Here is a 20,783-nt window from a genome sequence, read left to right on the forward strand (position 1 = left end):
ACAGCGAAATCACACGCCGCTGAGAATTCCCATTGGCGAGGCATTCAAACAGGTATAATATCCATGAACACAAAAACGCTTATTTTAATTGTATTAAATTAAGAAAAGTAGACAAAGATAGTAGGTTTCGCGCTGATAAATACTTTTCCACTGCTTCCATTTCAATTCAAACGTATTCTGTCCCAATCGAGATTAATTTTATTTTTAGCATACCTTACTATATGCTTGAAAATAATTCTTTTAAACGCATAAATTTTCTATCATTTCTTTTCTGCCAAAAATTCCTTGATTAATTATAAAAGTTTAACAAGCAAAGAAAAATAATTAAATTGTGTTAAAAAAATTATTGAAAAAACTTTAAGCATAATGTTTAAAAGTAATTAAGATAGCCATTGTTGAATAAATAAATAATTACATAAAAAAATACCAGTTAAATATTATACAATTTAAAAGCGCCGCGTCACTTACAAGCTGCATCAGGATGACAGAGACGAAATTAATTTGCTCATTGCTAGAATGTTGTTCGAAATGAATTAAATTAAACACACTCGCCTCTCATTAATTGCATTTAATTAAAATTTTATTTTTTACTAATCATTTAAAATGCTGTAGGAAGCAATACTTTCTAAGAATACAATGTAAATAATTTGAGAACATGTTTAAATAAAAATAAAATGTACAATCAAAGAACTTCAGTTGCAAGATTGGATCATCTTCGTCTTGCAATTTGATCTGTTTGATCCACGATGCATGAAATCTCCTGTAGCAGCACATCAAAGAAATAATACCGATTGGATGGAAATTCAGGGACGTCGGTTCCATTTTTGTTCTGACTATTGATTGCGATTGATATGGAAAAAAAGAAAGAGCCGTAGGATGGATAAACGGCAGTCTGATTGAAGCTGTCAGTTGGTGTCCTTTCGTGAGCGGAAAAATCACTCCCACGGCGCACGCGGTTGCTATTGATTTAATTTGCTGATGGTTTTTGGATAAGCTCAAATATATATATAAAAAAGGGCAGCTCCGCTTTGGCTGGGTGGGAATTCAGGGGCACCACCAAGTGAGCGAGCAATTATTGACGAGAGTAATCAGCCAGGCGGAAAAGCCAGGAAATTATGCTGACAATCACAGGATGCGAAAAGTGTAAATCACGCCAGTCATTTTTAGCGAGCGAGAGTTCCAATTTTCTAATGGAAAGCCGTTCATTCGAGGCGGCCGCGTTAATGTAATGGAAAGCAGCGCCCTGCGAATAATTTTTATGTTTGTCACGCAGCTATTTGCCGGGCGTGGAAGTGAAGTTTGCAAAGCATGCCGGGCTAAATTTAATTCCGGGCTTTATAAATTTTGCGCCTGCGGAACTTTTGTTTTAAACCCGGCGCGTCGTGCTCCTGGCAGTAGAGAACGCGCGCGGATTGCTGCTCCAATCCTGTTACGCAAACATAAATAAAATTTGCATCGAATTCATTCATTCTCGCACGCGGCACTTTCATTTTGGGTTAATTTGATTCTGGTTAAAAAGGTCCTACTTTCACTGTAATCACCAGACTTTGGCCTATTTAGATAGACGGTTAATTTGATAATCATAAAAAAATTTCTTGCACAACTCACCGTCTTACCACTTGCTTACTTTATTGTTAGCACTTTGGAATTTAATTTAGTATATAATCTTTATTTTTTTTTATTATTATCAATTTATATTTTATTTATATGTTACATATATTATACGCTTGGCTGTCATCTAGGGTCCTTTTATAAAAACAAATTGATCATTGTGATTAACATATTATAAAAATATTAATTTCATTAAAATAAACAAATAAATAATATAATATAAAATAATATAAAATACAATTTACAGCTATTTTAGTTTTTAAAGTTAAATGTTTTTAAATGAATTAAAAATAAATTTTGTTTATAACATCATATAAATTTTTGTAAATTTGTTTGGTACATGTAACTGACTTTGTTTTTAAAAATTAATTAATTTTAGATTCATAAATCATGTAGGCGTTATTATGTATATTATTGAATTAAAATTTTATGAGTAGATGTTCATTGGTTGTCAATTATAAATTTTATTCTTAGTCAAATAGTACTAAAATTTCTTTTAAGGGACCAAATCAATAATGAAAAAATAAAAATAACCTATAAGTTAAATAAAATTTATTTAACACAAGGGTGTACTTATGAAAATATGTAAAGCCGTATTATGCCATTTTCTGTAACAATTACCTTCCGCGAAACTTTCAGCGGACCCCTTTCATTTTGGCTCCATTAAAAACGGCTATAATATAATACATAAAATTGTTAGAAACCTATTTGGCATCCAAATTTTTGGCGTGTACACACAATTGTTTTCGACAATTTAATGTAAACAATGTGATTTGGACAAATAAACAACATTAAAAAGTGAATACCCTGAAAATTAAAATTTTAATAAAATGTTTTAAAGGAATTTAAAATAATCAAAATCAAGATCAAAATGCAGAAATCACTTGCCCACATATCCAACGATAATTGAACATTAATTTTCCATGCACTAATAAATCTGTTATAATATTTATTTTTTTGTCTTTTTAATTATTTCAACTTTGTTAAAACATCGCAAAATTCTATTCCTTGAATTGCAATGCTTTGGATTTGCGATCAGTTATACTCATATGTGAGGTTTTCGCGCCTGAATAAGCACGAACTATCGGCCCCTTTCATCAGCAACTCTCAACCGATTTTCGTTTGAAGTGCGCGAGAAGAGAGCGAGCTCGTGTCTGAAATGAAGTTGCCGCCGGTTCTTGAAGGCGTCATTATCTCTGTCAGGAGAGACATGAATAGTGCGAGAAGGATCATCTCAGATCGCTGCATCAAATAATCTCCGTCGCATATATTTTATACTGGGGCAAAACGCGTTACACGCGCAGGAGAAGAGGAGCGAGCGAAGCCCCGACGTTCCTGCACACATCCGAGTATAGATCTTGCATTATACAGAGCAGCACCTGTTAGATTCCCATCATATAAGCCTTTCATGCGAAAATAAATTTCTAAAGCATCATAAAGGGATACTTATTTTCTGCAAATAAGCACGGGCAATTTTTCCCGGGCTTTTTCTCAAAGAGCCGCGCGGATATTGTGAGCGCGGAGAGAGCCGCGTCGAGCAAAGGCGCGTGCTCGTCGGAGAAAAGATACATTCGCGGCCGGGAAATCGCTCTGTGTGAAATTCCGCATCGCTCGACAAATTTACTCAGTGCTGGAAAAAATCGACTGGAATTTTTGCATGCTCATTATTCAGCTTCCAGATCACCTCATTCAGCACGACTTTCTTTTTAACTGTTCTAATTCCTAGAGATGAGTTTTTTTTATGATGAAATAAAGTTCATGGACGCAGAAATGGAGCAAATTTTTTTTTCAATTTAAAAAAAGGCATCAAATTAGAGCACCAATAATAAAAAATATTCTTTATTCAGCCCAATAATAACTATTTTCAGATTTTGTACGCTTTCCCATTTTTCTATTTTGACTCTTTTCGTTTTTATTGGATAAATTTTTCATGTGTGGGAACAAAAGAAAAAAATTATAGAATCTGGGAAATAAAGAAGTTATAGCAAAGTGATCTCAATTTTACAACATTGTAAAATTATAAATTCAACTTTTTTTAATAAAATTTCCCATTTTCTTACCCTACAATTAGATTTTGTAAAATTTATTTGGGTGTCAAAAACCATTAGAACAAATTTATCAACATGTTCATAATGAAACTTGCAATTATGAAGGCACATGAGAGTAAGTAACGTTCTACGATGCACGTTGAACTGCTCATGTATATTCCTCGACTTGCAAAACACGTCGAGTGAAACAAGAAAGCGAAAAGGTGTGTCCCACGAGGCGAGAAAACAAGCCGGGCAGGTACTTAAAGCAAGAAAATAGCTTTGTCTCGACTCGAAAGGATTAAAAGGCTGTGCTTTGCAGTCGCTGGCGTGCGTTTCAGGCTGGGATTTTAAAATGCATAATTTAGCCACTCAAGCGGCGGAAGCGTTGAACTAATGTTTATGTGTGTTGCTCTTAATGCAGATAAATAAACTACATTATGACGATTCGTCTGATGAGGCGCGCTCGCAACTGGTTTTATAAACTGTTCCTATTAAAAAAAGCTGCAAAAAATGTATAGGAGTTTTTATTCAATCTCTTTTAAAATATAAATTTCATATAAAAAATAATTATGTTACAAGTAATTTATATTATTATTTTATTATTTTTAACTTTAAATACACGTTTTTGAATTTCTATTTGATAAAACCTTCCTTAAAACGTTATGGTGACATCTTTTACATAATTGAACACAATGTATCATTATGTATAAATTTTTTAACCCTCTTATGTGAGTGTATCAGAATTTAAATCAATTAAGCTGTATCTTGTTGGTACGAAGATAGTTATTTTCTGCATATATTATTGAAAGAAATATAAAAATTTGAATATTTTTTGTTGCACATTGGATCAAATTCAGTCTCTTATTTTTTTATGATAAACTCTCAGCCACAGCTTTCTGTTCCATATTATGATTTTGCTTTCTCTCCAGATTTTATGTTTCGAATAACCCTATGCCATTGGGGCAGATAAAGAGCTCACTCAGATCTAGGCCGCTCCGCTTTATCTGCTTGGGTCGTTCTGAAGCGCAACGAAATTATCAGCAATCAATTGTCCCGAGGACGTAACTCTTTAAAAATCCAATAGCCAGCACGTTTTTCTTTTATCTTCCCCTCGTCCTATAGCCTTAAAGGGTCGACCTAAGACTGTAGCAGGACTGCAAGAAATAGATTTCGATCTCTCGGTTGAGGGGACGGAGAAAGAGAGAGAAGGAGACCGAAATCAAAATAGTTTCGAGAAGCCCACCCCAACTTGTCCGGGAAAGAGAAAGCGAGCGGCGTTTAAAGTCGCAACAGATCGCTTCGGAGACTTTGCGAGGGTCTTTTATTTATTTGCAGTCTTCTGGCCGGCCAAACTTTAGTTGCACTTAATGTTGAGCCTTTTGTTTCTCTCCACTCGGCAGCACAAATTAAAAGTTTTCGCTCTTTTCTCCGTCCCTCTTCCGTCCTACAACAGACCAATCGTTTTAAACGCAACAAGATTAGAAACCGGAATAAAGTCGTCTGGAAATTTCACGCGAATAAATTAGCCCGTCGGTTGCTTTTCAGCGCAAAAAGTGTGGGCTTTTTGCGGCAGTGCCGAAACCAGCGCCTTTGCATACGGAAATCAGCCTTGTGAAATAATTACATATTCACTCTCGCTCGCTCGCCTCGGCCGCACGCAAAATAACACGTTTCCGAATTCACTGCCGGTATTTTTTTTCCACCCCTCTGCTCTCTCACTGCGGCGTGAATATTTTAATTGAGCACAAGGCGCGCGAAATAACAAGTGGGCCGGCGATTTGATTGTGTGCTGCGTGCGCCGAGAGAACTAAAGCGGCCGCTGCGTTTATTAGCAACACCCGACTGCCCTTCTATACCGCACCCAACTGCGCTAACCTGAGAGAGGTAGTTTGTGCAGTTTTGAATGCGGAACAAAATTTCTTTCACGCTCTATTAATTTTTTTTTTTTGTACTTTTAAAAGCGCTTACGAAAACAAAGACCGATGTAATATATTCCTAAAACATTTAGTTGAAGGACTCTCTAAATATTTATTTACAGAAAATTCTGCAAACCATATATATATATAGCCTTACAATTTGTTGAATGACGGCCATTTAGCAAACTTTTCCATTTTAACTAATTGTGAATTTCCTTTGTTCGGTAAGATAAATATTCAATCCATATAAACGCTGCACTGTTACATGAATTTGAATAAAATATTTAATTATGAAGTGATTATTTTTTAAATAATTTTTTTTTACTGACTTGATTTGAGACATAAGTTAGCAAAAATTGCCAAAATTACAAATTACCAACTAACAAAACAGTTTTCTAATATTTTAGTAGAAAGCAAATTTTAAAATCCAATTAATTACTGGTAGTTTAATTTAATTTATTAGTAACTTTTTTTAATTTAAAAAAGCCATGGATTTGCAAAATTTTTAATGCCAAATTTTGGCGTTATAAGTGATGGAAAAATATAAATTGGAAAATAAAATCAGGAGATTTTTCAATACAATAGAAATCGGTATAAAAAGTTAGAGCGTTTTTCTTCTTCAAGATTTAAACAGAAAGTAGTTAATGGATTAAATGATTGACATTTAAAGAAAAATCATCTTGCTCTATGAGCTAATAACATATTTTCATATGATTATGTAATTGAGGTTTTGATCTTGCATTGGGAGCTTCATGCATCAAATCAATCCAATATAGAATTGTAATTAAATCATTTGAGGTCATGGAATCTGCTATCGACCATTATCTAGCAATATCCGGCGCGTCACGCACTAATTAATTTAAATTCATGCTTGCCTGCCCTCAAGTTCCGTCCCCCGACTTGGTTCGCCTCGCCCGCTCCCTCTCTGTCTCTCTCCAAGGGCATTAATGCAATTATACATTTTTCCGTTCACCATCCACCGAGTGTTAGGTTGTAGTTTTTGTGCTGATGCTGCTGTAATGATCTAATTTCGCCGCTCACAGAGCACCATCAGCACTCCCCGGGCTCCAGCACAGGCGAGAGAAGAAAAAAGCCGAGGGAGAACTCGTCGGCGGGCGCAATTTTTACACATCCCCTGATAAGCCCCGAGTTTCGCACACGTATTTTTTCCTCCGTCGCCGCACACCGGCAAAAACGTATTCCGGCAATCAAAGATTAAGCCCACCGGAGGATTCACATGACAGTTCCAATCCCGTGTAAAAAGTCGGCGGCACACTACGTCTGGAAATGAACAAGTTTAAAAAAGTTTATGCGCGCGCCCCGGAGTTGGCAAGACGAATTACAGCAGCTGCAGAATGATGGTTTTTGGATAAAGGAGAGAAACTTTTGCTTCCTTCCCGGCCCGACTCATGATTTAATTCGCCAAAGTTTGACGATTTCACCTGTGTGTTTCTGTCGGAGTTCTCTCTTCTCCTCCTCCTCTTCTTCTTTTGTTGTTCATTTGGGGCGCGAGAGAAACTCTCTTGGCAAAGAAGAAGACGAAGAAGGTGCAGCCGTCGAGCTTCAAGAGTTTAATTTCGCGCCAAGTGCATTCGTCGGAGGAGGAATTTTGAAATTAAATCAACGCCGGAGGTGTTGGGAAATTTCTTAATATACACGCGGTGCTCGCCAACTTAATCTCATTATGCAAATGAGCAACTCTTCGAAATTAAATGATCGATATTTTTGTAAAGTACGGCCTCGGGTGCCGCTTTTGAGCTCTTGTAGCGCCAGGTTTAAGTGTTAAAATATGCGATAATCTGCTCTCCAAGCTTCCAAATTTACGACACTGAAGGAATATAAATTCAAACAATTTGAAGAAATTATCCAGCTACTAAATTTGCGAAGAAAATATTATAAATTTGTTTATATTTGATAGAGTTGAATTGCTTATTACTTGCAATAAATTGAGGATTCCATTTCCAAAAATGTTTTTTGATAAAAGTTGTCAGGTCATTGTTCAGGAAAAAGCTCTAATTGTGGTTTAAATAAATCAATCGACCCAAGCCCTAAGATAAATTCAGTCAGCTATTTTAACATTGGTTCAGAAAACCAGTATTCTAAACAAAGCATCATTTCTTCTACTATCTGCTAATATTACCTTTAAATATATTTAACATACTTTTTGCATTAGAGTAGACACTATTTTACAAGGAAATTGTCTTTGAATGCCATTCGAATCAACCGTTCCTTCCAATCTCAGTTTGGAAGGAGTGACAAAAAGGTGACGCGCTCTCATTAAAATCAATTCGAGACCACAAAAGCCACTGCGGGGAGAGTCTTGCTGATTAAGTTCAAGTAAGTCTTCCATCTCCAGCGTTACCACCACCAAGTCTGCGCTGGCAAGAAGGTGGTGCGGCGGTCGAGTGGTTTGCGTTTTGCTGCTCTGGCTGCACCTCTTCGCCTCGCATTATGCAAATCGACAAAATAAACATGTCGCAAAACCACTTGACGCGTGAAGTGTATGCACAGCGCCTGAAACTTGAGAGCTCTGCGCCAAGAAATCGCTCGAAGACACGCCCCTTTCATTAATTATTTCATATATTTTTTTACTTCTTACTCCGTTTTAATTAAAAATTGCTGCAGCCCGTGATAATTCGAGCGAAACGAGACCGACGCACTATTCAATTGAGTTATTGGACGCTGTCAAGCGCGACTCGTTCAACCAAGCGCCTGACAGTTTTGCAGTTATGCAACCTGCTCTACTTTTCTACCGTGCCGGTTGCAGTTTGCCTGTGTGTTATTTACCGATCCGCTTCCGTTGACTTGGTGCAATGATAAATTGCAGAAGTATTAGTCTGGAAATTGGATTTTCATTGATTGACACACTTCATTCAACCAGTATAATGTGCTTTTGACATTTTTAATGTGTAGGAATAATGAGAAATAATATACCGATTGAATTAAGTTCCAATATATTTTTTATTCGCTCCAAAGTTAATTATTTTGAGCATCTTGGATTTATGAAGATTGCTTGATATTCTGGTTTTCCCAAAGCGTGGCTAAAAACTCATTTTTTCGTCACATTGTTGACATTGTACAAAAATAAAAATTTCCAAAAATTCTGGACAAATAGTAAATAATTTATATAATATTTTTTTTTAATTATTTAATGTTATAGAAATTTGTACATATTCCTTGCAAATAGTTCAATCTTTTATTATTGCTGTTTGGCACTGGCAATTAAACATCACAGTAACTTCTTCCTTCAAAATATCTCAACTATTTTCAAGTTTTTAAGTGCCTCCCCCATTTTTGCTATAAAAAAGAAAAAAAAATTTGAAATACTTTTAATAATAATAATAATATAACGTGTTGTTTGGTTTAACTTCAATTTTTAACGGCTATATAAACGCATAAAAAGTGTTTTAAAAAGAATTATTCTAACTGCTGATTTAAAACACCTCTAATCAGAACTATTTCATCTAAAATTTGAATCTTAAAATTCACATTTCTCTTTCAAAATAAAATGCCCGTTTCTGGAGATATTAATAAAAAGAATGCTTCTAAAAGCTATTTGTATGTTTTTTTACTGCACTATCACTAATCATGACTATGAGTTGGTCCCTCTTGAATAAGCATTATTTAAGTGAAAATTTTACCTCTAAAACAATATTTATATCAAAGCCTAATTATAACAATGAAAATATAAATTTGCCTTTCATATAGATTTTAATAACGTGTTTATTATTCTATAACTTTGAATACATTAACATTTATAAACATTGATTTGTTTGTGGATCCCCAAGCTTCGTCTAAAATTTTCGGACACGCACTTGGTGATGCGCAAACACGGCTCGTCGAAGCAACTTTAGCAACAGGTCACCATTAATTAATGCCGTGGATAACCCTGGTAACGAGTTTCCGGAATTCAATTACCTCCGAATAAGAGCGAAAAACCATGGCTACGGAGGTAGGTGGGCTCGAGGGCCGATCTCATAATTTCATAATCCCCAATCAATTTGGCTGAAAGCACGCGCGCTTTTGTCGTCGTCGGCAGCAAGGGCGGTTTCGGTTCTGCTCCATAAATCGCACCTTGGCAAATTGTGCCGCGTGCAGGCAGGCAGGTGCCGCCGCTGATAATCATTTTTCAATGATTGCACGTCACCGCACGCAGAGAGATTGAGTCAGCCAGTCAATTTCGCCACATATTTATCATCGCGAGCTAGCGGGGCGGATGCCGCGCGCTGTTTGACAAATTGCGTCGACATGCACACACCCTGACGACGATAAATCACGCGTCCGACGCAAATCAGCTAATTATGCTGTTTATAGACAGAGTGAGTGAGCGCCACTCGATCGCAAAGTTTGCCTTTACGCATGAGAAAGGGCTAAATCGTCCGTCCCACTTGTTTATGGACGCTTTCATAACTAACTGCGAGTGTGTGTTGGCAGAAAATCCAGGCCTATCTATTTATTTTGAAGGAAACTCGCAGTTACGAAAACGTATAACAATTTTCTTCTTGTTACTGCTGTTTATTTTTCCACTTGTTTCAAAGCATTTTATATATAGAGACAAAAAATCTTTCATTTAATGAAGAAAAAAAATCTAGAAAGGCAATAATAGCTTAAATTTATCTATGCCAAAAAGCACTATTTTTATGTTTAAATGTTTTATTGGATAACATTTATTCCCATTAAGTTCAAACCTGTTACTTTTTTTACATTTTTGTTTAATTTAAATAGCTTTACAAATACCTGCTCACAATTAAAACAGAAGAATGTTAATTGCTGGACAAATTGCACAAACATGCAGTAAAATCACGGAACAGACTGAACCCCACTCTGCCTGCTAATTCCACATTCAGGCAGGCACGTCCAGACGACAAATTGATTGCATTCACAAATATTTAGCCAGCGCTTTGTGAACGTATTCGGTGTTTGTACTCAGATGAATACGGCAGTTTGCTGAAAGCGTGTATGTGTAGAGCGACAATTATGATGACTGCTTTCAATTAAAATAATTTATTTCGGGCCCGCTCTGCACTACACGGCGTGCTCAAACATGCTAGTAGTGTGTGTGTGTTTGTGCGGGACTTTAATAATTCACCAAACAAGCGAGCGAGCGAGAGCGGCTGGCAGGACAAAAAGCCATGCAATTGTGAAACCCGCCGCCACCGCTTCGGCCATTATGGCTCGCAAATGTGCGGCTGCTGCAAGTGCGAGCGAGAGAACCTCTTTTTGTCTTGCACACGCGTATGTGCACACATATCCACACACAAACCGCCACTCACGCTCATACGCGCGCCGACATTCTTGCACAACACCCACTCGACCTGGGAACGGAAGTTGAGTCTCCGCTGGCACTGAAGGTGCCTGATCGCGAGATCCGAGCGCGGCCTTTTGAGTCACGCCGAGGTCAAATCAGTGGAGCTGAGGTCTATGAACTCATTCAATTTTAAGTCAAATATTTAGGCAAATTAAATCAATAAAAAGAGTTTTCTCTTCCTTAATTCATAGATGAATTAATTCATTATTTTATTCATACTAGCTTATTGTTAATAAGATTAATTAGCTTAAATTTGAGGTAACTCGCAAAAACTCTTTAAATATTTTTTCCCATACTTTATCAATTTCTTATTGACTGTTATTTTGGGTGATCCAAAAGTCTAACCTTGTGTAGACATATTATTTAACCTGTCATTCAATTCAACGTGCATGCCAAGCTTTATAATAATTAATTCTAATTTAAGTTTGAAGTTTTGATTGCCCTCATTTTAAGTAATTTTAATTCATATATTAAAATTATCACAGCACACCTCCGATCGAATTAATTCATTATCGTGTAATACATACCTGGTTTAAATTTAATCTACTGATGAACCTAATTTTTTAAATTAATAAAAGTACTGAAATACAAATTTCATTTATTTATTTAAGAAAAAAATAAATTATTAAAAATAATGTTATATAAAAAATATAACAAATTTAAACTGATTTTTTTGCATGAATATATATAAATTTTTTGTTTCATAGAATTTGTTTTTGCATAATATAATTACCAAATTGTTGAGCTAAATTATAATTAATCAACTACAATTTTATTGAAAAATTTTACTAACATATTTTTAAACAAATTGTTAGCTATAAAATCAATTATTCTAAAATTAATTTAATTTAATTTAGTTTATCGTGTTCTCTAATGTAACAGGGTTAACCAGATTCTCAAAAATAAAATTTTCATATATCAATAATTTACTACAGGGCTTAAAAGTAAATAAATATACGCTCTCATTTCTCAAATAAATAAGTGAAAATTAAACTTATACAAGGAAATTAAACTAGCATTAAACCCAGAATGAATTAAGTAACAAACAATTTTTATTACCTTATAATTCCAAAGTATTGGTTAATTTTTTACAAGATATATTAAATCCCATTAACTGCCTATAAAACTTTTAATTTGTAATGTGAGAAAAACACCAACTGATTAAAATGAAAACAAGACCACGCTGGAGTAATTTTTGAAATTTTCTGCAATAAAAGTATATTTTTTGAAAACTCATCCAAAATTTTCCAGCTCAGACACAAAAGCTCCCCCTTTCATCCATTGATGCACATTGAGAGCAATTCCATTAAAAAAGCTTGCCGATGCTTTCAGTTGCAGGCTCCACATCGCTGGCTTTCCGCTCTCAGCAAGGACAATGCCTGTGCTCTCTCGCTACTAAACACACGTTGCCGCTCTCTCCTCTCTCTCACACACACACGCAGAAAGATAATCCAATTGCAGCACACGCGATGCAAATCTAATTAACCACAACGAGAGACCATTACGGTTGCATTAGAGAGAGCCAGCACAGAGCGATCCTCTCTTTTTCTCTCTCCCCGGTGTAGCGTATATATTATTCGCTCTCACATTCAGCAAACACTGTTTTATTAATCGCCATCAATGATCCCCGGATTAAGAGACGAAGCGACGCCGAAACGGCGGCACACGGTGAAAATCCCAGCGTGAGAGAGGGAAACAGGCTACAGATTCAACCTCTATTGCAGCTCTGGAGCTCGGAAGCTGCGAGCGTGAAATCTGATGCCATCTCTAAACGGAGGCGTGAACTAAGTGGTAGGCAACCCGCAATGCATTTTCAGAGAAATTTTAATAAAAAAAATTACACAATGAATAATAAAACCAAGGCTTTTTTAAAAGACAAAATTTAAAAAAAAAATGAATTGAATGTGAAAAAAAGCCAAATGTCAATGAGTTGTTGAGATTCAAAAGAGGCACTCAAGTATCCCACCGCAACAGCCCAATGCGCTCCTCTCACGCGGCCGTCGCTCTCTCTTGTCGATGTACTACTCACTTGTTACAGGTGAAATTCGCGAAGCGCTGACTGCCTATTTCGTTAAGTGCTCGTCGTGTGCACTAGACTTCTTACCTGCTTGCGAACATTCGTCACGTTTTTGCTTTAATCTCTCGCAGCATCATTTCAAAAGTGAAAAAGGGTTCAAAGCGCGCCGTACGTGTCTCGGAAAATCGTGATTGCAGATAAATAAAAGTCACTTTCCTCACGTCTCGCGACTGAAGAGGGCCTTTTGCCCTGATCTGCACTGCAAAATAAAAGCAGGGGTCTAATTCTGTAAGATAGAATCGTTCCATTTCCATTTCTATTTCATTTTCCATTTGCTTACCCATTCTATTTCGTCGCCTTTTTTGATAACGACTTCTATTTCGCTGCCATTCCATTTCCATTTCTATTTCGTTGTCAATTTTTTTAGTTGTGCCATTTATTTATTTATTATTTAATTTAATTATTGCCTATGCTTACTGCTTACAGTGATTTTCAATATATTCAAGTCCATAAAATTTATAAAATTATATGAATTATTTTATTTTGAAAGAAAATGTATAACATAACATTTAGAGTTTGCGTTATTCTTAAAAAATAAAGACGCGCCCCCTTAAGCGCGAATCTTTTTACGGCTCATAATTAGAGGGGATCAAGGGGATTTTTTTCTTTAATGAAATCAATTGAAATCCTGTTTAAATCAATTTCTTAAAAATAGGTAGAATTTAAATGCGATTTTAATGTTTTATTTAGCAAATGAGCAACAATGTATTTTATATTATTTAATTAATCGCGTGCGCTGTTTGGCAGATCGATTGGACTGTTTATAATATAATGTTATACCTAATTGCTCAAAATATTTTCCATTGATTTCGAGTTTTTCAATTCATGCAGAACAACTAATCTCACTTTTTTTAATAAAATCTTAATTCTAATTACATATAGATTTATTGGTCTACTAACAAAAGCGTACCCCTTTCATAGAAAGATTTTTTCTGCATCGTTTATTTGGTGCGCTTAAGTAATTGTACACCCGCGCTCTGCGCCCATCTCACATACATACATTCTTTATAATTTTTTATTGCAAAATTTTGTTTTGCGTAATAAAAAAATTTTCAAAAGTAGATAATTTTAACATAAAAGTTTTAAAATATGAATGCAATAAACATGATTATTATTATTATTTTTATTATTATTTATTCTTCTCGGCCTGTACAAAAATTTTTAAATTGGAGAAATAAAGAGAAGACAGGGTTTACAACTAGCAGATGTCTGCAAAAACGCCCGACATCAAAAGAGACATGGCCGCCGCGGTAAACCCATTATGATTTATTTAATACAGAACAACTAAAAAAATTAAATGTCTGTGTGTACAAATGGGTGGAATTTTTTTCACTCAAATTAATTTGCTTTTTTGAATTTTCATTTTATAAATTTTCTTTCAAAAAAGTCTTTCATAAGACGAATTTATTAATTTGTTTTAAATTAATCACATGTGTTTCCCAGGACATGATGTTGACTCGTGAGTCTTTTGATCGGTGAATTAAATTTATTACTCTGCGAGCAGCGCGTTTGCTCATGAAATAGGGTCGCAGACCATGACCGAAACTGGTAGAGCCATTTCTTTTAGAAAAAAAAATAATTTTTTACAACGAGGACACGCCGGAATTCTTCATTTCCCGATCATCTCCTTGAGTGTAAATTTTCAATTTCTTCAATTAAATTTATTTGTTTAGTTTTTCAAAATATTTATTAATGTATCAAATAATAATTAATATTTTTTTTTAGCAAATTAGCAACCATGTATTTTATATTATTTAATTCATCGCGTGCACTGTTTGGTACCACAATTTCCGCCCACACTGTAGTACCACAATTTGCTCGCACACTGTGGTACCACAATTTGCTCCCACACTGTGGTACCACAATTTGCGCCCACACTGTGCTACCACAATTCCCGCCCACACTGTGGTACCACAATTTGCTCCCACACTGTGGTACCACAATTTGCTCCCACACTGTGGTACCACAATTTGCTCCCACACTGTGGTACCACAATTTCAGCCCACACTGTGGTACCACAATTTGCTCCCACACTGTGGTACCACAATTTGCGCCCACACTGTGGTACCACAATTTGCGCCCACACTGTGGTACCACAATTTGCGCCCACACTGTGGTACCACAATTTGCGCCCACACTGTGGTACCACAATTTCCGCCCACACTGTGGTACCACAATTTCCGCCCACACTGTGGTACCACAATTTGCGCCCACACTGTGGTACCACAATTTGCGCCCACACTGTGGTACCACAATTCCCGCCCACACTGTGGTACCACAATTCCCGCAAACACTGTGGTACCACAATTTCCGCCCACACTGTGGTACCACAATTTCCGCCCACACTGTGGTACCACAATTTGCGCCCACACTGTGGTACCACAATTTGCGCCCACACTGTGGTACCACAATTCCCGCCCACACTGTGGTACCACAATTCCCGCCCACACTGTGGTACCACAATTCCCGCAAACACTGGTACCACAATTCCCGCCCACACTTTGGTACCACAATTTGCTCCCACACTGTGGTACCACAATTTCCGCCCACACTGTGGTACCACAATTTGCGCCCACCCTGTGGTACCACAATTTGCTCCCACACTGTGGTACCACAATTCCCTCCCACACTGTGGTACCACAATTTCCGCCCACACTGTGGTACCACAATTTGCTCCCACACTGTGGTACCACAATTTGCTCCCACACTGTGGTACCACAATTTCCTCCCACACTGTGGTACCACAATTTCCGCCCACACTGTGGTACCAAAATTTCCGCCCACACTGTGGTACCACAATTTGCGCCCACCCTGTGGTACCACAATTTCCTCCCACACTGTGGTACCACAATATGCGCCCACCCTGTGGTACCACAATTTCCTCCCACACTGTGGTACCACAATATGCGCCCACACTGTGGTACCACAATTTGCGCCCACACTGTGGTACCACAATTTCCGCCCACACTGTGGTACCACAATTTGCACCCACACTGTGGTACCACAATTTCCGCCCACACTGTGGTACCACAATTTCCGCCCACACTGTGGTACCACAATTTCCACCCACACTGTGGTACCACAATTTGCTCCCACACTGTGGTACCACAATTTGCGCCCACACTGTGGTACCACAATTTCCGCCCACACTGTGGTACCACAATTTGCGCCCACACTGTGGTACCACAATTTCCGCCCACACTGTGGTACCACAATTTCCGCCCACACTGTGGTACCACAATTTGCGCCCACACTGCGGTACCACAATTCCCGCCCACACTGTGGTACCACAATTTTCGCCCACACGGTGGTACCACAATTTGCTTCCACACTGTGGTACCACAATTTGCTCCCACAATGTGGTACCACAATTTGCTCCCACACTGAGGTACTTTTGACTCAACGCCTTATTGAAATAATTTTTTATACATTTTATTGACTTGAGTATATTAAAAATCATTTGAAAATTACTGTAAGCGCATAATATATGCAATAATTAAATTAAATATAAATAAATATATATAAATATAAATATGGCTCAATTATTAAAATTGACGACGAAATAGAAATGGAAATGGAATGGCAGCGAAATAGAAGTCGTTATCGAAAAAGGCGACGAAATGGAATGGGTAAGCAAATGGAAAATGAAATAGAAATGGAAATGGGACGATTCTATCTTACAGAATTAGACCCCAGGTGGAAAAGCGCACGTGGCTGATCTTTTGAAGGTTATTCTACAAAAATTCATCGATTAACAAATTTAAAAAAAATTCATCTCTTGTTGCTTGTGAATTTTGATAATTTTTATGTTTGCAAAATATAATTTCAATGAATGGGATCAAACCTACATTATAAAATTATATATTAAGCTAATTTTTTGTTTGATAAATTATTAAAATAAAACAGTAGAGTGATAATAACCTAGATAAAACGTTTCATATCTGTTTGACGTATTTGGCTGCATTGAAAAAAATATTTGTTCAATTTAATCAATATAATTTTTAATATCAAATATCAATCAATTTAAGCAGACTTTTTAAATAAAGTGTTTCAAAAATAGATTTAATTTTCTAAGAAAATTTCAAAAGCAATAATTTTCACTGCCAAAATCCATTCCCTCTTGCATTATCTCATTTTCTGATTGAGGTCAAGGGCCGTCACGATTGGTGCTAAACCTCTTTTTGACGCAAGATAGGATCGAACCGGAGTCTCTCTCTGTCTTTCCATTTTGCCGGCAAGTGAAGTGAGTAATTTGTAGCAATGTGAATAGGAAGACGCGATTTATCGTGATGGATCGCGCCAGGCAAGTCTCTAAACGCGGCCGACCGATAAGCCGAGGGTGTGGCCCGTTTAAGAGAGAGTAGTTGATAAGAAGCAAGACGAACACCAAACTCTCTCTTTCACTCTCGGATGAAACAGTAAAACTGTCTTTAACTTTAATAAGGGTACGAAATACGAGCGTACGGAGAGCTCGAGCGAACCCATCAAAGGCGCCACTGATTAACTGCCAGCCAATGAAACTGGCCAGCGCCATATTTTATGCACTTAATTCCCTGGCCCACGCACTTCGCCGCCCAACACGCCTTATTGGTCCTGCCGTTTTATTGCCTCCTGATCAAAATTAACTTTCTCCCTGTACCTGCAGCTCATCTATTATTTGCCAAGTTTACACTCTCCGCGCGGTAAACCACTTCGATAGACATAGACAAAATAGAGCATTAAATTGTGGTTGAGCTATTTTGATATAAATTATTATAAAATGTGCCGATTCGTGCCAGTTGCGATTTAGTGTTTATTGTTTATGACTACTTGAAACATTGAAAATAATAAAAAAATAACAAATTAAGCTATCATTTTATTTAATTTACGTGATCAAACATGTCGTGGCTGTGATATTATATTTATCTATAAATGGTAGCAAAAATTGGACCGATGAACGAAGGAATTTATTTTTGTTCTATTCAATAATTCTACCCTTGAATTATAAAATAGCACGTCGAAATAATATGTGCATATTTGTAAATGATAATACTGATAAAACGGTCTCAGCATTTTTAGATATTTTAAATTTTAAGACAAAAAGTTTTCATTCATTGATTAAGTGTCAATTTTTATTTTTAAAGCTATAATTTCGTGATTTTCTTGTTTATCTGCAAATAAGGTATTCTTTTGTTTGATTTCTTGAAACTTTTATATAAATATATTCATAGAATATTTACTTCTACTAATGTAAGCTCAATTGTTTTCATGGCATGGTGGATTATGAAAATCAATTTATAAAAAAAATATTTACAGAATAAAATAACATTATTTTTGAACCAAAAAAATCTAGAAAATTCCCAAAATATGACCAATGCAATCAATTATTTGCCATCTAGTTGCCTCCTTTCCACTTATATCTCGATTTAACGCACTTCAATAATCAACATTTTCATAGCTTAACCAATTCCTAATTTATAAATTTCCATTGGACAATATCATAAAAAACAAACATCTCAAACTTTTGTTCGCCTTTCGGTACTTTATTTAAATGTCAACGCATTTGTGTTTTGGAAACACAACTTCACACGTCGTCTTAACATGTAGAATAGGAAACTTTGGTTTTGTAACTAGATCTCTTTTGGGAAAGAGCATCACAAATCAGCTTTAAGCACAAACTTTTCAATAAACAAAATAAGGAGAGACACCTAAAAGTACGTACACGTTGAAGGAAGAGAGAATCTAATCTATGTAAAAGCTGCCGCCGTGTGTTTGTGTTCTTCGCTGTCGCCTTGTGTAAATCGCATCCGGTCGGTATAACGTGCACTCTCTCGCAAAACTCATTTCCATTCTAGCACTGGAAGTTACACAGGCTCTTCGTTGCATAAGTAATAACGCTGCGAAAAGCAATTGTTTTATTTGCATTCTGCTGGCACACACGTGCACCACCTGCAACAAACAGGAAGATGTTTTTAAATATTTGCATTTCCCAAGAAGGTTCTTTGAACAATTTAGAAGCAACGAGAATAAAAATGTTTGATCTAGTTTTGTAAATGTTAGACGCCAAGAAGGAAAATTCGCAATCTTACTTTAATCTCTCTTTGTCTGTCAAAGAACTTATTATTTGTTTCTAGATTTTTTCTCATTGTGATAATTTAATAAAAGTGCAGGATAGGAATAATATTGAAAATATTTTAATCTTCTTCTTTCCGAATCATGAGAAAATGTGGAACTATTTTACTTAATACAAAAAAAATAATAAGTAATATAATAATTCTTCAGACAGAGAAAGGCAATAAAGTTAAATCATAATAATTATTAGATTTTCCTACCAATAAATTTATGAGGAACTGCAGACAACCGGCCACCACTGCCTCGCGATTTGTTGCTGATAAAATCTCAAAGTTTCAGGGTCGTCCAAACTCCACCTTCGGAGCGCCAGGTTTTCGTTTTTAATTTCTGAGGGTGATTTCTTGATGAGATTCTCGATTGTGAATAGCGAGGCTTTGCTGGAAATTTCCTTTGCTTCTGGCTCGGAATCGCCACCGTTGTTGGCAACCCTTTCACTTTTATCACTCGTTGAAGTTCCTGCCAGATTACCCTTGTCGGCGTTTGCAGGTGCGGATTTCTGGGCTCTCGGCTGAACGGCAGCAGGCTTCCGTTTTCTGCGTCTTAAGCAAACAATATTAATTAATTAGTGTTTTAATAACACTTAATAATAATAATTTTATATTAAATAAATATTATATTTGAATAGATTTCAACACAAAAATGTTATTACGTTGATTTAAATATTTAATAATTATTTATTCTTTTAATTTTTAATGATTTAAACTACAAATTTTGTTTACCGTCTATTTTTATTTCCTTTGTAAGAAATTCTAATTAACAGAATTTTTATCATAAAATAAATTGATGTCGAATTTGAGACTTTTTGTATTTAATACACAGATGATTACTTTTATTGAAAATTCTCGTGGCTAGATGTGCTTTGATAATTTTAAAACGGTAAATTTCATTTCATAAAAATGATTCAATCATGGACGCAAATGGATGCAAAAACGATTAATAAACTTTAAAAAATAATACTTCCGAAAAATGAAATTTTTTCAAACAAGTTTTTCAAATGCAGAGGAAATTCAAAATAGAAAAAAAAAATCAATTTAATTTTTGTACCTGTAATTTCCGTGTTCAAACATATCCGTGCAATTTGGATCAAGCGACCAGAACGACCCTTTTCCAGGCGCACCCTTCTCCCTGGGCACTTTGACAAAGCACTCGTTCAAACTCAGGTTGTGGCGAATCGAGTTCTGCCAGCCCTGGCGGTTGTCCCTGTAGTAGGGAAAGCGGTCCATGATGAAGTTGTAGATTCCGTTCAGGGTGATTTTGCGGTCGTGCGTCGAGTTGATGGCCATGGCGATGAGGGCGATGTACGAGTAGGGCGGCTTTTGGTGGTGCTGCGGGTGGTGGAAGAGCAGGCGCGACGAGAGCAGCTCCCGTTGCAGGGCGAACCCTGCCGCGGGTCCATAGGACAGGTACGGCGACAACGGCAGCATCTTCGGCACTGCAGCCGCGGCGCAAACGCTCCTTTGAATATTTTATGTTCCTCCCCCGGCTCTCAGTGGCGGCCCTCAAATGTTGTTGTTTAGCTTCTCGGACAAGTGTGAAAAAGTTTTACTACATAAACCATCGAAGCAGCGAGAGACGGCCGCAGCCGCCATAAATTGGGGTCGGCGTTCCGATCATCGCGTGCAGGGAAAAGCTCTTCGGAAAATTGAAAGTTGCTTTGCCACAATTTTTTTTCTGATTTTATTTATTAGACAAATTATTATGACAAGTTTTATAGAAACAAATTTTTACAT

General features: G+C 36.5%; 1 protein-coding gene across 1 annotated transcript; it reads right to left on the reverse strand.

Moving 5' to 3' along the window:
* Positions 1-18,538: 18,538 nt before the first annotated feature.
* LOC132196351 (forkhead box protein L1-like) lies at positions 18,539-20,477 on the reverse strand. Its single transcript, XM_059618918.1, has 3 exons — positions 20,098-20,477; positions 19,254-19,592; positions 18,539-18,870 (listed from the first exon to the last, which is right to left on the reverse strand). Exons 1-2 carry the CDS (start codon positions 20,475-20,477, stop codon positions 19,262-19,264), a joined length of 711 nt encoding a protein of 236 aa, XP_059474901.1. The 3' UTR covers positions 18,539-18,870; positions 19,254-19,261.
* Between the last annotated feature and the right edge of the window lie 306 nt (positions 20,478-20,783).

This window comes from Neocloeon triangulifer, unplaced genomic scaffold (genome assembly GCF_031216515.1).
Source record: "Neocloeon triangulifer isolate White Clay Creek 2 clone unplaced genomic scaffold, ASM3121651v1 ptg000012l, whole genome shotgun sequence".
Taxonomy (NCBI): Eukaryota; Metazoa; Arthropoda; class Insecta; order Ephemeroptera; family Baetidae; genus Neocloeon; species Neocloeon triangulifer.

What these genes read in the sequence shown, in the direction of transcription:
- LOC132196351 (XM_059618918.1), bottom strand. Translation starts at nt 20,477, where the DNA reads ATGCTGCCGTTGTCGCCGTACCTGTCCTATGGACCCGCGGCAGGGTTC. An exon ending in TTTGAACACGGAAATTACAG is followed by an intron (nt 19,593 to 20,097) that starts GTACAAAAATTA and finishes TGTTTGCTTAAG; the next exon opens with ACGCAGAAAACGGAAGCCTG.